Raw genomic sequence first — 16,560 nt, forward strand, 5'->3', positions numbered from 1 at the left:
CTAGTGGTGGACAGTAACATGTCTAGTGGTGGACAGTAACATGTCTAGTGGTGGACAGTAACATGTCTAGTGGTGGACAGTAACATGTATAGTGGTGGACAGTAACATGTCTAGTGGTGGACAGTAACATGTCTAGTGGTGGACAGTAACATGTCTAGTGGTGGACAGAAACATGTCTAGTGGTGGACAGTAACATGTCTAGTGGTGGACAGTAACATGTCTAGTGGTGGACAGTATCATGTATAGTGGTGGACAGTAACATGTCTAGTGGTGGACAGTAACATGTCTAGTGGTGGACAGTAACATGTATAGTGGTGGACAGTAACATGTATAGTGGTGGATAGTAACATGTCTAGTGGTGGACAGTAACATGTCTAGTGGTGGACAGTAACATGTCTAGTGGTGGACAGTAACATGTATAGTGGTGGACAGTAACATGTCTAGTGGTGGACAGTAACATGTCTAGTGGTGGACAGTAACATGTCTAGTGGTGGACAGTAACATGTCTAGTGGTGGACAGTAACATGTCTAGTGGTGGACAGAAACATGTCTAGTCTAGTAGTGGACAGTAACATGTCTAGTGGTGGACAGTAACATGTCTAGTGGTGGACAGTAACATGTATAGTGGTGGACAGTAACATGTCTAGTGGTGGACAGTAACATGTCTAGTGGTGGACAGTAACATGTCTAGTGGTGGACAGAAACATGTATAGTGGTGGACAGTAACATGTCTAGTGGTGGACAGTAACATGTCTAGTGGTGGACAGTAACATGTCTAGTGGTGGACAGTAACATGTCTAGTGGTGGACAGTAACATGTCTAGTGGTGGACAGTAACATGTCTAGTGGTGGATAGTAACATGTCTAGTGGTGGACAGTAACATGTCTAGTGGTGGACAGTAACATGTCTAGTGGTGGACAGTAACATGTCTAGTGGTGGACAGTAACATGTCTAGTGGTGGACAGTAACATGTCTAGTGGTGGACAGTAACATGTCTAGTGGTGGACAGTAACATGTCTAGTGGTGGACAGTAACATGTCTAGTGGTGGACAGTAACATGTCTAGTGGTGGACAGTAACATGTCTAGTGGTGGACAGTAACATGTCTAGTCTAGTGGTGGACAGTAACATGTATAGTCTAGTGGTGGACAGTAACATGTCCAGTGGTGGACAGTAACATGTCTAGTGGTGGACAGTAACATGTCTAGTGGTGGACAGTAACATGTCTAGTGGTGGACAGTAACATGTCTAGTGGTGGACAGTAACATGTCTAGTGGTGGACAGTAACATGTCTAGTGGTGGACAGTAACATGTCTAGTGGTGGACAGTAACATGTCTAGTGGTGGACAGTAACATGTCTAGTGGTGGACAATAACATGTCTAGTGGTGGACAGTAACATGTCTAGTGGTGGACAGTAACATGTCTAGTGGTGGACAGTAACATGTCTAGTGGTGGACAGTAACATGTCTAGTGGTGGACAGTATCATGTATAGTGGTGGACAGTAACATGTCTAGTGGTGGACAGTAACATGTCTAGTGGTGGACAGTATCATGTATAGTGTTGGACAGTAACATGTCTAGTGGTGGACAGTAACATGTCTAGTGGTGGACAGTAACATGTCTAGTGGTGGACAGTAACATGTATAGTGGTGGACAGTAACATGTCTAGTGGTGGACAGTAACATGTCTAGTGGTGGACAGTAACATGTATAGTGGTGGACAGTAACATGTATAGTGGTGGATAGTAACATGTCTAGTGGTGGACAGTAACATGTCTAGTGGTGGACAGTAACATGTCTAGTGGTGGACAGTAACATGTCTAGTGGTGGACAGTAACATGTATAGTGGTGGGCAGTAACATGTATAGTGGTGGACAGTAACATGTCTAGTGGTGGACAGTAACATGTATAGTGGTGGGCAGTAACATGTATAGTCTAGTGGTGGACAGTAACATGTATAGTGGTGGACAGTAACATGTATAGTGGTGGACAGTAACATGTCTAGTGGTGGACAGTAACATGTATAGTGGTGGGCAGTAACATGTATAGTGGTGGACAGTAACATGTCTAGTGGTGGACAGTAACATGTATAGTCTAGTGGTGGACAGTAACATGTCTAGTGGTGGACAGTAACATGTATAGTGGTGGACAGTAACATGTATAGTCTAGTGGTGGACAGTAACATGTCCAGTGGTGGACAGTAACATGTCTAGTGGTGGACAGTAACATGTCTAGTGGTGGACAGTAACATGTCTAGTGGTGGACAGTAACATGTCTAGTGGTGGACAGTAACATGTCTAGTGGTGGACAGTAACATGTCTAGTGGTGGACAGTAACATGTCTAGTGGTGGACAGTAACATGTCTAGTGGTGGACAGTAACATGTCTAGTGGTGGACAATAACATGTCTAGTGGTGGACAGTAACATGTCTAGTGGTGGACAGTAACATGTCTAGTGGTGGACAGTAACATGTATAGTCTAGTGGTGGACAGTAACATGTCTAGTGGTGGACAGTAACATGTATAGTGGTGGACAGTAACATGTATAGTCTAGTGGTGGACAGTAACATGTCCAGTGGTGGACAGTAACATGTCTAGTGGTGGACAGTAACATGTCTAGTGGTGGACAGTAACATGTCTAGTGGTGGACAGTAACATGTCTAGTGGTGGACAGTAACATGTCTAGTGGTGGACAGTAACATGTCTAGTGGTGGACAGTAACATGTCTAGTGGTGGACAGTAACATGTCTAGTGGTGGACAGTAACATGTCTAGTGGTGGACAATAACATGTCTAGTGGTGGACAGTAACATGTCTAGTGGTGGACAGTATCATGTATAGTGTTGGACAGTAACATGTCTAGTGGTGGACAGTAACATGTCTAGTGGTGGACAGTAACATGTCTAGTGGTGGACAGTAACATGTATAGTGGTGGACAGTAACATGTCTAGTGGTGGACAGTAACATGTCTAGTGGTGGACAGTAACATGTATAGTGGTGGACAGTAACATGTATAGTGGTGGATAGTAACATGTCTAGTGGTGGACAGTAACATGTCTAGTGGTGGACAGTAACATGTCTAGTGGTGGACAGTAACATGTCTAGTGGTGGACAGTAACATGTATAGTGGTGGGCAGTAACATGTATAGTGGTGGACAGTAACATGTCTAGTGGTGGACAGTAACATGTATAGTGGTGGGCAGTAACATGTATAGTCTAGTGGTGGACAGTAACATGTATAGTGGTGGACAGTAACATGTATAGTGGTGGACAATAACATGTCTAGTGGTGGACAGTAACATGTATAGTGGTGGGCAGTAACATGTATAGTGGTGGACAGTAACATGTCTAGTGGTGGACAGTAACATGTATAGTCTAGTGGTGGACAGTAACATGTCTAGTGGTGGACAGTAACATGTATAGTGGTGGACAGTAACATGTATAGTCTAGTGGTGGACAGTAACATGTCCAGTGGTGGACAGTAACATGTCTAGTGGTGGACAGTAACATGTCTAGTGGTGGACAGTAACATGTCTAGTGGTGGACAGTAACATGTCTAGTGGTGGACAGTAACATGTCTAGTGGTGGACAGTAACATGTCTAGTGGTGGACAGTAACATGTCTAGTGGTGGACAGTAACATGTCTAGTGGTGGACAGTAACATGTCTAGTGGTGGACAATAACATGTCTAGTGGTGGACAGTAACATGTCTAGTGGTGGACAGTAACATGTCTAGTGGTGGACAGTAACATGTATAGTCTAGTGGTGGACAGTAACATGTCTAGTGGTGGACAGTAACATGTATAGTGGTGGACAGTAACATGTATAGTCTAGTGGTGGACAGTAACATGTCCAGTGGTGGACAGTAACATGTCTAGTGGTGGACAGTAACATGTCTAGTGGTGGACAGTAACATGTCTAGTGGTGGACAGTAACATGTCTAGTGGTGGACAGTAACATGTCTAGTGGTGGACAGTAACATGTCTAGTGGTGGACAGTAACATGTCTAGTGGTGGACAGTAACATGTCTAGTGGTGGACAGTAACATGTCTAGTGGTGGACAGTAACATGTCTAGTGGTGGACAGTAACATGTCTAGTGGTGGACAATAACATGTCTAGTGGTGGACAGTAACATGTCTAGTGGTGGACAGTAACATGTCTAGTGGTGGACAGTAACATGTATATTCTAGTGGTGGACAGTAACATGTCTAGTGGTGGACAGTAACATGTATAGTGGTGGACAGTAACATGTATAGTCTAGTGGTGGACAGTAACATGTCCAGTGGTGGACAGTAACATGTCTAGTGGTGGACAGTAACATGTCTAGTGGTGGACAGTAACATGTCTAGTGGTGGACAGTAACATGTCTAGTGGTGGACAGTAACATGTCTAGTGGTGGACAGTAACATGTCTAGTGGTGGACAGTAACATGTCTAGTGGTGGACAGTAACATGTCTAGTGGTGGACAGTAACATGTCTAGTGGTGGACAATAACATGTCTAGTGGTGGACAGTAACATGTCTAGTGGTGGACAGTATCATGTATAGTGTTGGACAGTAACATGTCTAGTGGTGGACAGTAACATGTCTAGTGGTGGACAGTAACATGTCTAGTGGTGGACAGTAACATGTATAGTGGTGGACAGTAACATGTCTAGTGGTGGACAGTAACATGTCTAGTGGTGGACAGTAACATGTATAGTGGTGGACAGTAACATGTATAGTGGTGGATAGTAACATGTCTAGTGGTGGACAGTAACATGTCTAGTGGTGGACAGTAACATGTCTAGTGGTGGACAGTAACATGTCTAGTGGTGGACAGTAACATGTATAGTGGTGGGCAGTAACATGTATAGTGGTGGACAGTAACATGTCTAGTGGTGGACAGTAACATGTATAGTGGTGGGCAGTAACATGTATAGTCTAGTGGTGGACAGTAACATGTATAGTGGTGGACAGTAACATGTATAGTGGTGGACAGTAACATGTCTAGTGGTGGACAGTAACATGTATAGTGGTGGGCAGTAACATGTATAGTGGTGGACAGTAACATGTCTAGTGGTGGACAGTAACATGTCTAGTGGTGGACAGTAACATGTCTAGTGGTGGACAGTAACATGTATAGTGGTGGACAGTAACATGTATAGTCTAGTGGTGGACAGTAACATGTCCAGTGGTGGACAGTAACATGTCTAGTGGTGGACAGTAACATGTCTAGTGGTGGACAGTAACATGTCTAGTGGTGGACAGTAACATGTCTAGTGGTGGACAGTAACATGTCTAGTGGTGGACAGTAACATGTCTAGTGGTGGACAGTAACATGTCTAGTGGTGGACAGTAACATACATAGTGGTGGACAGTAACATGTATAGTGGTGGACAGTAACATGTCTAGTGGTGGACAGTAACATGTCTAGTGGTGGACAATAACATGTCTAGTGGTGGACAGTAACATGTCTAGTGGTGGACAGTAACATGTCTAGTGGTGGACAGTAACATGTATAGTCTAGTGGTGGACAGTAACATGTCTAGTGGTGGACAGTAACATGTATAGTGGTGGACAGTAACATGTATAGTCTAGTGGTGGACAGTAACATGTCCAGTGGTGGACAGTAACATGTCTAGTGGTGGACAGTAACATGTCTAGTGGTGGACAGTAACATGTCTAGTGGTGGACAGTAACATGTCTAGTGGTGGACAGTAACATGTCTAGTGGTGGACAGTAACATGTCTAGTGGTGGACAGTAACATGTCTAGTGGTGGACAGTAACATGTCTAGTGGTGGACAGTAACATGTCTAGTGGTGGACAATAACATGTCTAGTGGTGGACAGTAACATGTCTAGTGGTGGACAGTAACATGTCTAGTGGTGGACAGTAACATGTCTAGTGGTGGACAGTAACATGTCTAGTGGTGGACAGTAACATGTCTAGTGGTGGACAGTATCATGTATAGTGGTGGACAGTAACATGTCTAGTGGTGGACAGTAACATGTCTAGTGGTGGACAGTATCATGTATAGTGTTGGACAGTAACATGTCTAGTGGTGGACAGTAACATGTCTAGTGGTGGACAGTAACATGTCTAGTGGTGGACAGTAACATGTATAGTGGTGGACAGTAACATGTCTAGTGGTGGACAGTAACATGTCTAGTGGTGGACAGTAACATGTATAGTGGTGGACAGTAACATGTATAGTGGTGGATAGTAACATGTCTAGTGGTGGACAGTAACATGTCTAGTGGTGGACAGTAACATGTCTAGTGGTGGACAGTAACATGTCTAGTGGTGGACAGTAACATGTATAGTGGTGGGCAGTAACATGTATAGTGGTGGACAGTAACATGTCTAGTGGTGGACAGTAACATGTATAGTGGTCGGCAGTAACATGTATAGTCTAGTGGTGGACAGTAACATGTATAGTGGTGGACAGTAACATGTATAGTGGTGGACAGTAACATGTCTAGTGGTGGACAGTAACATGTATAGTGGTGGGCAGTAACATGTATAGTGGTGGACAGTAACATGTCTAGTGGTGGACAGTAACATGTATAGTCTAGTGGTGGACAGTAACATGTCTAGTGGTGGACAGTAACATGTATAGTGGTGGACAGTAACATGTCTAGTGGTGGACAGTAACATGTCTAGTGGTGGACAGTAACATGTATAGTGGTGGACAGTAACATGTCTAATAGTGGACAGTAACATGTCTAGTGGTGGACAGTAACATGTCTAGTGGTGGACAGTAACATGTCTAGTGGTGGACAGTAACATGTATAGTGGTGGAGAGTAACATGTCTAGTGGTGGACAGTAACATGTCTAGTGGTGGACAGTAACATGTCTAGTGGTGGACAGTAACATGTCTAGTGGTGGACAGTAACATGTATAGTGGTGGACAGTAACATGTCTAGTGGTGGACAGTAACATGTATAGTGGTGGACAGTAACATGTCTAGTGGTGGACAGTAACATGTCTAGTGGTGGACAGTAACATGTATAGTGGTGGACAGTAACATGTCTAGTGGTGGACAGTAACATGTATAGTGGTGGACAGTAACATGTATAGTGGTGGACAGTAACATGTATAGTGGTGGACAGTAACATGTCTAGTGGTGGACAGTAACATGTCTAGTGGTGGACAGTAACATGTATAGTGGTGGACAGTAACATGTATAGTGGTGGACAGTAACATGTATAGTGGTGGACAGTAACATGTCTAGTGGTGGACAGTGACATGTCTTGTGGTGGACAGTGACATGTCTTGTGGTGGACAGTAACATGTATAGTGGTGGACAGTAACATGTATAGTGGTGGACAGTAACATGTCTAGTGGTGGACAGTAACATGTATAGTCTAGTGGTGGACAGTAACATGTCTAGTGGTGGACAGTAACATGTATAGTCTAGTGGTGGACAGTAACATGTATAGTGGTGGACAGTAACATGTCTAGTGGTGGACAGTAACATGTATAGTGGTGGACAGTAACATGTCTAGTGGTGGACAGTAACATGTGTAGTGGTGGACAGTAACATGTCTAGTGGTGGACAGTAACATGTCTAGTGGTGGACAGTAACATGTCTAGTGGTGGACAGTAACATGTCTAGTGGTGGACAGTAACATGTGTAGTGGTGGACAGTACCATGTCTAGTGGTGGACAGTAACATGTCTAGTGGTGGACAGTAACATGTCTAGTGGTGGACAGTAACATGTCTAGTGGTGGACAGTAACATGTCTAGTGGTGGACAGTAACATGTCTAGTGGTGGACAGTAACATGTATAGTGGTGGACAGTAACATGTCTAGTGGTGGAAAGTAACATGTCTAGTGGTGGACAGTAACATGTCTAGTGGTGGACAGTGACATGTCTAGTGGGGGACAGTAACATGTATAGTGGTGGACAGTAACATGTATAGTGGTGGACAGTAACATGTCTAGTGGTGGACAGTAACATGTATAGTGGTGGACAGTAACATGTCTAGTGGTGGACAGTAACATGTCTAGTGGTGGACAGTAACATGTCTAGTGGTGGACAGTAACATGTCTAGTGGTGGACAGTAACATGTATAGTGGTGGACAGTAACATGTCTAGTGGTGAACAGTAACATGTATAGTGGTGGACAGTAACATGTATAGTGGTGGACAGTAACATGTATAGTGGTGGACAGTAACATGTATAGTCTAGTGGTGGACAGTAACATGTATAGTGGTGGACAGTAACATGTATAGTGGTGGACAGTAACATGTCTAGTGGTGGACAGTAACATGTATAGTGGTGGACAGTAACATGTCTAGTGGTGGACAGTAACATGTATAGTGGTGGACAGTAACATGTATAGTGGTGGACAGTAACATGTCTAGTGGTGGACAGTAACATGTATAGTGGTGGACAGTAACATGTATAGTGGTGGACAGTAACATGTCTAGTGGTGGACAGTAACATGTCTAGTGGTGGACAGTAACATGTCTAGTGGTGGACAGTAACATGTATAGTGGTGGACAGTAACATGTCTAGTGGTGGACAGTAACATGTATAGTGGTGGACAGTAACATGTATAGTGGTGGACAGTAACATGTCTAGTGGTGGACAGTAACATGTCTAGTGGTGGACAGTAACATGTCTAGTGGTGGACAGTAACATGTCTAGTGGTGGACAGTAACATGTCTAGTGGTGGACAGTAACATCTCTAGTGGTGGACAGTAAGATGTCTAGTGGTGGACAGTAACATGTCTAGTGGTGGACAGTAACATGTATAGAGGTGGACAGTAACATGTATAGTGGGGGACAGTAACATGTATAGTGGTGGACAGTAACATGTATAGTGGTGGACAGTAACATGTCTAGTGGTGGACAGTAACATGTCTAGTGGTGGACAGTAACATGTCTAGTGGTGGACAGTAACATGTATAGTGGTGGACAGTAACATGTATAGTGGTGGACAGTAACATGTCTAGTGGTGGACAGTAACATGTCTAGTGGGGGACAGTAACATGTATAGTGGTGGACAGTAACATGTCTAGTGGTGGACAGTAACATGTCTAGTGGTGGACAGTAACATGTCTAGTGGGGGACAGTAACATGTATAGTGGTGGACAGTAACATGTCTAGTGGTGGACAGTAACATGTCTAGTGGTGGACAGTAACATTTATAGTGGTGGACAGTAACATGTCTAGTGGTGGACAGTAACATGTCTAGTGGTGGACAGTAACATGTATAGTGGTGGACAGTAACATGTATAGTGGTGGACAGTAACATGTCTAGTGGTGGACAGTAACATGTCTAGTGGTGGACAGTAACATGTCTAGTGGTGGACAGTAACATGTATAGTGGTGGACAGTAACATGTATAGTGGTGGACAGTAACATGTATAGTGGTGGACAGTAACATGTCTAGTGGTGGACAGTAACATGTCTAGTGGTGGACAGTAACATGTATAGTGGTGGACAGTATCATGTATAGTGGTGGACAGTAACATGTATAGTGGTGGACAGTAACATGTCTAGTGGTGGACAGTAACATGTCTAGTGGTGGACAGTAACATGTATAGTGGTGGACAGTAACATGTCTAGTGGTGGACAGTAACATGTCTAGTGGTGGACAGTAACATGTCTAGTGGTGGACAGTAACATGTATAGTGGTGGACAGTAACATGTCTAGTGGTGGACAGTAACATGTCTAGTGGTGGACAGTAACATGTCTAGTGGGGGACAGTAACATGTCTAGTGGTGGACAGTAACATGTATAGTGGTGGACAGTAACATGTATAGTGGTGGACAGTAACATGTCTAGTGGTGGACAGTAACATGTATAGTGGTGGACAGTAACATGTCTAGTGGTGGACAGTAACATGTCTAGTGGTGGACAGTAACATGTATAGTGGTGGACAGTAACATGTCTAGTGGGGGACAGTAACATGTCTAGTGGTGGACAGTAACATGTATAGTGGGGGACAGTAACATGTCTAGTGGTGGACAGTAACATGTCTAGTGGTGGACAGTAACATGTATAGTGGGGGACAGTAACATGTCTAGTGGTGGACAGTAACATGTATAGTGGTGGACAGTATCATGTCTAGTGGTGGACAGTAACATGTATAGTGGTGGACAGTAACATGTATAGTGGTGGACAGTAACATGTCTAGTGGGGGACAGTAACATGTCTAGTGGTGGACAGTAACATGTCTAGTGGGGGACAGTAACATGTATAGTGGTGGACAGTAACATGTATAGTGGTGGACAGTAACATGTATAGTGGTGGACAGTAACATGTATAGTGGTGGACAGTAACATGTATAGTGGTGGACAGTAACATGTATAGTGGTGGACAGTAACATGTATAGTGGTGGACAGTAACATGTCTAGTGGGGGACAGTAACATGTCTAGTGGGGGACAGTAACATGTCTAGTGGTGGACAGTAACATGTATAGTGGTGGACAGTAACATGTCTAGTGGTGGACAGTAACATGTCTAGTGGTGGACAGTAACATGTATAGTGGTGGACAGTAACATGTCTAGTGGGGGACAGTAACATGTCTAGTGGGGGACAGTAACATGTCTAGTGGTGGACAGTAACATGTATAGTGGTGGACAGTAACATGTCTAGTGGGGGACAGTAACATGTCTAGTGGTGGACAGTAACATGTATAGTGGTGGACAGTAACATGTATAGTGGTGGACAGTAACATGTCTAGTGGTGGACAGTAACATGTATAGTGGTGGACAGTAACATGTATAGTGGTGGACAGTAACATGTATAGTGGTGGACAGTAACATGTATAGTGGTGGACAGTAACATGTCTAGTGGTGGACAGTAACATGTATAGTGGTGGACAGTAAAATGTCTAGTGGTGGACAGTAACATGTATAGTGGTGGACAGTAACATGTATAGTGGTGGACAGTAACATGTATAGATGACTGTATTTGTACAAAAAGTCTAGTAAGTGTGAAGATGTTGTTCGTTTCCCAGACAACTGATAACTTAGTTGATAAAACTGTCTGGGATTGAATCCGATTGCACTTTGTCAACAATGTGCCATTTAAAGTTCATTTTCGGCATATGGTGGAGTTTACCGTGACTGCGTTGTCCGTGACAGCGTTTATCTGTGACTGCGTTGTCCGTGACAGCATTTATCCGTGACAGCATTTTTCCGTGACTGCGTTGTCCATGACTGCGGTGTCCGTGACAACATTTATCCGTGACTGCGTTGTCCGTGACTGCGTTGTCCGTGACAGCATTTATCCGTGACAGCATTTTTCCGTGACTGCGTTGTCCATGACTGCGTTGTCCGTGACTGCGTTGTCCTTGACTGCGTTGTCCGTGACAGCGTTGTCCGTGACTGCGTTGTCCGTGACTGCGTTGTCCGTGACTGCGTTGTCCGTGACTGCGTTGTCCATGACTGCGTTGTTCGTGACTGCGTTGTCCATGACTGCGTTGTCCGTGACTGCGTTGTCCGTGACCACGTTGTCCGTGACAGCATTTATCCGTGTCTGCGTTGTCCGTGATTGCGTTGTCCGTGACTGCATTGTCCGTGACTGCGTTGTCCGTGACAGCGTTTATCCATGAATGCGTTGCAGGAACATTGCCTTTAAAACATTGCCAATAACGCGTGATCAGATTGAATCCAGGCCTTAGATAATAGCGTAGGTCATTACCGGGAGGGTTGTCCATTCTGGTTTAGATAAAAGTCACCGAAAACTAGAAAAATTTAACTACTTAGGTGCAAATAACCCAAAGTGTCTGACTGATAACTGATTGTTGCTGATTGTGACTTTTGAGAACTAGTGAGAACAGAGAGGTATACTTAGTGAGAACAGAGGATGAGTTAGCCAGCTGACATCGATAAGCAACCAGATATAACTATCGCTGTTCTGATTCATTAAGACATCTAGACTTAGATGTGTGTTTTTTGGTCGTTGACTTAATTAGCTCATTTCAAGTTTATATTTCCCCCAAAATAAAAAGTTATTTCTCTCTCCTGCTTTTGTATTATACCCCTTTGCTTATCTCGAAACTAAATTAATCTCTGTTGCTATAAAACTGATCTGTGGTTCCGTTCTAGATGTGTATCGGTTTCCTCTGTGAGAAAATAACATTATTGCTTGCGAAATGGATTGATTATTCATTTAACACAACAAATTTTAAAATATCTCTCTCTCTGTGTATCTCTCTCTCATTTCAATTCAAAAGGCTTTATTGGCATGGGGAAACACATGTTATCAATGCCAAAGCAAGTGAAATAGATAGTAAACAAAAGTGAAATAAACAATAAAAATTAACAGTAAACATTACACTTACAGAGACATTTCAAATGTCATATTATGTCTTTATACAGTGTTGTAACGATGGGCAAATAGTTAAAGTACAAAAGGGAAAAATAAATAAACATAAATATGGGTTGTACAACGTGGAACACCTGTGCAGGTTGTGGATCACAGCAGGGTTCGTCATTTCTCTCTCTCTCTCCCTCCCTCTTTCTCACACCAGGTGCTAAGTTTGGTAGAGTCATTGGTAGAGTCATTTCTCTCTCTCTCTCTCCCTCCCTCTTTCTCACACCAGGTGCTAAGTTTGGTAGAGTCATTGGTAGAGTCATTTCTCTCTCTCTCTCTCCCTCCCTCTTTCTCACACCAGGTGCTAAGTTTGGTAGAGTCATTGGTAGAGTCATTTCTCTCTCTCTCTTTCCCTCCCTCTTTCTCACACCAGGTGCTAAGTTTGGTAGAGTCATTGGTAGAGTCATTTCTCTCTCTCTCTCTCCCTCCCTCTTTCTCACACCAGGTGCTAAGTTTGGTAGAGTCATTGGTAGAGTCATTTCTCTCTCTCTCTTTCCCTCCCTCTTTCTCACACCAGGTGCTAAGTTTGGTAGAGTCATTGGTAGAGTCATTTCTCTCTCTCTCTTTCCTCCCTCTTTCTCACACCAGGTGCTAAGTTTGGTAGAGTCATTGGTAGAGTCATTTCTCTCTCTCTCTCTCCCTCCCTCTTTCTCACACCAGGTGCTAAGTTTGGTAGAGTCATTGGTAGAGTCATTTCTCTCTCTCTCTCTCCCTCCCTCTTTCTCACACCAGGTGCTAAGTTTGGTAGAGTCATTGGTAGAGTCATTTCTCTCTCTCTCTCTCCCTCCCTCTTTCTCACACCAGGTGCTAAGTTTGGTAGAGTCATTGGTAGAGTAATTTCTCTCTCTCTCTCTCTCCCTCCCTCTTTCTCACACCAGGTGCTAAGTTTGGTAGAGTCATTGGTAGAGTCATTTCTCTCTCTCTCTCTCCCTCTTTCTCACACCAGGTGCTAAGTTTGGTAGAGTCATTGGTAGAGTCATTTCTCTCTGTCTCTCTCCCTCCCTCTTTCTCACACCAGGTGCTAAGTTTGGTAGAGTCATTGGTAGAGTCATTTCTCTCTCTCTCTCTCCCTCCCTCTTTCTCACACCAGGTGCTAAGTTTGGTAGAGTCATTGGTAGAGTCATTTCTCTCTCTCTCTCTCTCCCTCCCTCTTTCTCACACCAGGTGCTAAGTTTGGTAGAGTCATTGGTAGAGTCATTTCTCTCTCTCTCTCTCCCTCCTTCTCACACCAGGTGCTAAGTTTGGTAGAGTCATTGGTAGAGTCATTTCTCTCTGTCTCTCTCCCTCCCTCTTTCTCACACCAGGTGCTAAGTTTGGTAGAGTCATTGGTAGAGTCATTTCTCTCTCTCTCTCTCCCTCCCTCTTTCTCACACCAGGTGCTAAGTTTGGTAGAGTCATTGGTAGAGTCATTTCTCTCTCTCTCTCTCCCTCCCTCTTTCTCACACCAGGTGCTAAGTTTCCCATTAAGTGGACAGCTCCGGAGGCCATTAACTTTGGAACGTTCAGTATAAAGACAGACGTCTGGTCTTTCGGCATCCTGCTGACTGAGATAGTCACCTATGGAAGAATTCCCTATCCAGGTAAAAAAACAATGCTCAAACTACAGACAGGAATGGTAGAGACAGGGCTCAAACCACAGACAGGAATGGCAGAGACAGGGCTCCAACCACAGACAGGAATGGTAGAGACAGGGCTCCAACCACAGACAGGAATGGTAGAGACAGGGCTCCAACCACAGACAGGAATGGTAGAGACAGGGCTCCAACCACAGACAGGAATGGTAGAGACAGGTCTCAAACCACAGACAGGAATGGTAGAGACAGGGCTCCAACCACAGACAGGAATGGTAGAGACAGGGCTCCAACCACAGACAGGAATGGTAGAGACAGGGCTCCAACCACAGACAGGAATGGTAGAGACAGGGCTCAAACCACAGACAGGAATGGTAGAGACAGGGCTCCAACCACAGACAGGAATGGTAGAGACAGGGCTCCAACCACAGACAGGAATGGTAGAGACAGGGCTCCAACGATGTTTAAATAAAATAATCTGTGAGTTCTCCCTCCCTCCCTCCCTCCCTCCCTCCCTCAGGTATGACGAACCCTGAGGTGATTCGTAACCTGGACAGGTGTTACAGGATGCCCTGTCCGGAGGGTTGTCCTGGGGAACTATACGACCTCATGATGACCTGCTGGAAGGAGAGACCAGAGGAACGGCCCACCTTCGAACACCTGCAGGAAACTCTCAACGACTTCTTCATCGCCACTGAGGGACAATATGAGATGCAGATCTGACGGTGAACTCAAAGTCATCATTCAATGCTTCTGTCAAAGCACCCCCCCGCCCCCCAAAACAATAGTGTTTTTTGGGGGGGACGACGACAAATGTCAACGTTTAAAAGTTATTGTTTTAATGCTCGAGGAAGACATGGAAATTTCATCCCTACATCCTTACATGTCCATATATATATGAGATTCATCCCTGATTGAGCCAAGCAATGAATGATGTAGTGAGATTGGCCTGGTTGGCCCATGTTACTCAAAAACAGATCTCCTATAGTTGCTACCTGGAACCATGCTAAAAAGAACCGTGTGAAAAGATAAGAACATGTCAAAGCCAGGACAGTTCGTTTCGGGGGTCGGCACAGTAGTGTGAAAAGACTACAACCACTTTTTCACACCACGGTACGAGATCCAGCCCTGAGACTGGATCATTAACACAAGAGGACGGCAATGGAAACCTCACAGAGGTTCGAAGTAGAAATAGATTCCTGCATCTGACTGCACTTATTTACGTCGGTCCTTGTCTGTTAAGGACTTGTGGCATAGCCATGGAAAGATAAATGGATTTAAACAGGCAGGCTGATGAAACGAGACAAAACGAGAGGCCAATGGATTGACCAAGATGACGATATGGGACCTATAGAGACACAAACTGATCCTGAGACGGGTGGGTGGGGTGCAAACAGTGTTTTGGCATGGTGATGGTTATGGTATGGGCTAGGTCGGGACAGGACCTCACGGACTTGCCTTCATCCTCATAGACTTGCCTACATACTACTCTTCTTCTTGGTTCCTCATGGGGGAAAAGGCTTCTACAAGAGAGAACACAACAGAACATATTTTCATGTCAGGCCTCCTTTGTTCCTTTATACAGTCATTGTAATGTGCATACAACGCTATAGGGCCCCCTGAACTATGAGATTTGATCAATAAAAATGTATATTATTGGTAATTTATTTGATGCTGCTTCAAGTGAATTTTGAGAACCATATGACATGAGCTTACAGTGAAGTCCCCACGTGGTAAAATGACAATTTGTGCCTACTGTAGTAAATATTGACGGGCTGATAAAATAGCAGTAGGTATACTGTAGGATGATAGATGGGGGTAGCATCTTAATGGGTACATTGTTACAATGGGGATGGTTGTTAGATTGTGACAAGCAACCTCAACATCAATGTTAAATTGTTAATTAAGATGCTAGTTACTACATGGCTTTTGACCTAGAAACTCAGTCTTGAAATAAAACTCTCCCTTTTTCTCTTTTTCAATAAAAAAAGGTTAAGTGCTTATGGATACTCCCATCATACAACTGTTTGGGTAGCCTAGTGGTTAGAGCATTGGACTAGTAACTGAAAGGTTGCAAGATTGAATCCCCGAGCTGACAAGGTAAACATCTGTCGTTCTGCCCCTGAACAAGGCAGTAAACCCACTGTTCCTAGGCTGTCATTGTAAACAAGAGTTTATTCTTAACTGACTTGACGAGTTAAATAAAGGAAATATAAATATAAGAAGTAACTGGAAACTAACAAGCAGTAAACAACAGAATGAGTCACCACCCAGAACTCACAGATTATTTTATTTAAACATCGTTTGACAACTAAAATAACATTGAGGACTATTGAGATCTCAATCAAGCAGAACATTCGTGGTTATTATATATTTATATTATATTGAGTGTAACTAAGCAACCCTATTAACTGAGTCAACTCCGCTTTGTCAGTTGTGGAAACCTTTACGCTCAAAGTAAAATGAAGACCCTTCTGTTTCAGAAGGTTTGAATCTTAAGCAATGTACACATGTAGTAGGCCACATGTTGTTTAAAATACAGTAAACCAACATAGCCACTGTAGTAGGCCACATGTTGTTTAAAATACAGTAAACCAACATAGCCACCGTAGTAGGCCACATGTTGTTTAAAATACAGTAAACCAACATAGCCACCGTAGTAGGCTAC

At 43.9% G+C, this 16,560-nt stretch overlaps 1 protein-coding gene across 1 annotated transcript in view; it reads left to right on the forward strand.

Moving 5' to 3' along the window:
- blk (BLK proto-oncogene, Src family tyrosine kinase) overlaps positions 1-15,893 on the forward strand; it is a 66,558-nt gene extending 50,665 nt beyond the window's left edge. Inside the window, exons 12-13 of the mRNA XM_071412478.1 lie at positions 13,770-13,901; positions 14,413-15,893. Of these exons, the coding sequence (XP_071268579.1) occupies positions 13,770-13,901; positions 14,413-14,615 (335 nt within the window). The 3' untranslated portion in view covers positions 14,616-15,893. The remainder of the gene's footprint in view (positions 1-13,769; positions 13,902-14,412) is intronic.
- The last annotated feature ends 667 nt before the right edge of the window (positions 15,894-16,560 follow it).

This window comes from Salvelinus alpinus, chromosome 8 (genome assembly GCF_045679555.1).
Source record: "Salvelinus alpinus chromosome 8, SLU_Salpinus.1, whole genome shotgun sequence".
NCBI lineage: Eukaryota > Metazoa > Chordata > Actinopteri > Salmoniformes > Salmonidae > Salvelinus > Salvelinus alpinus.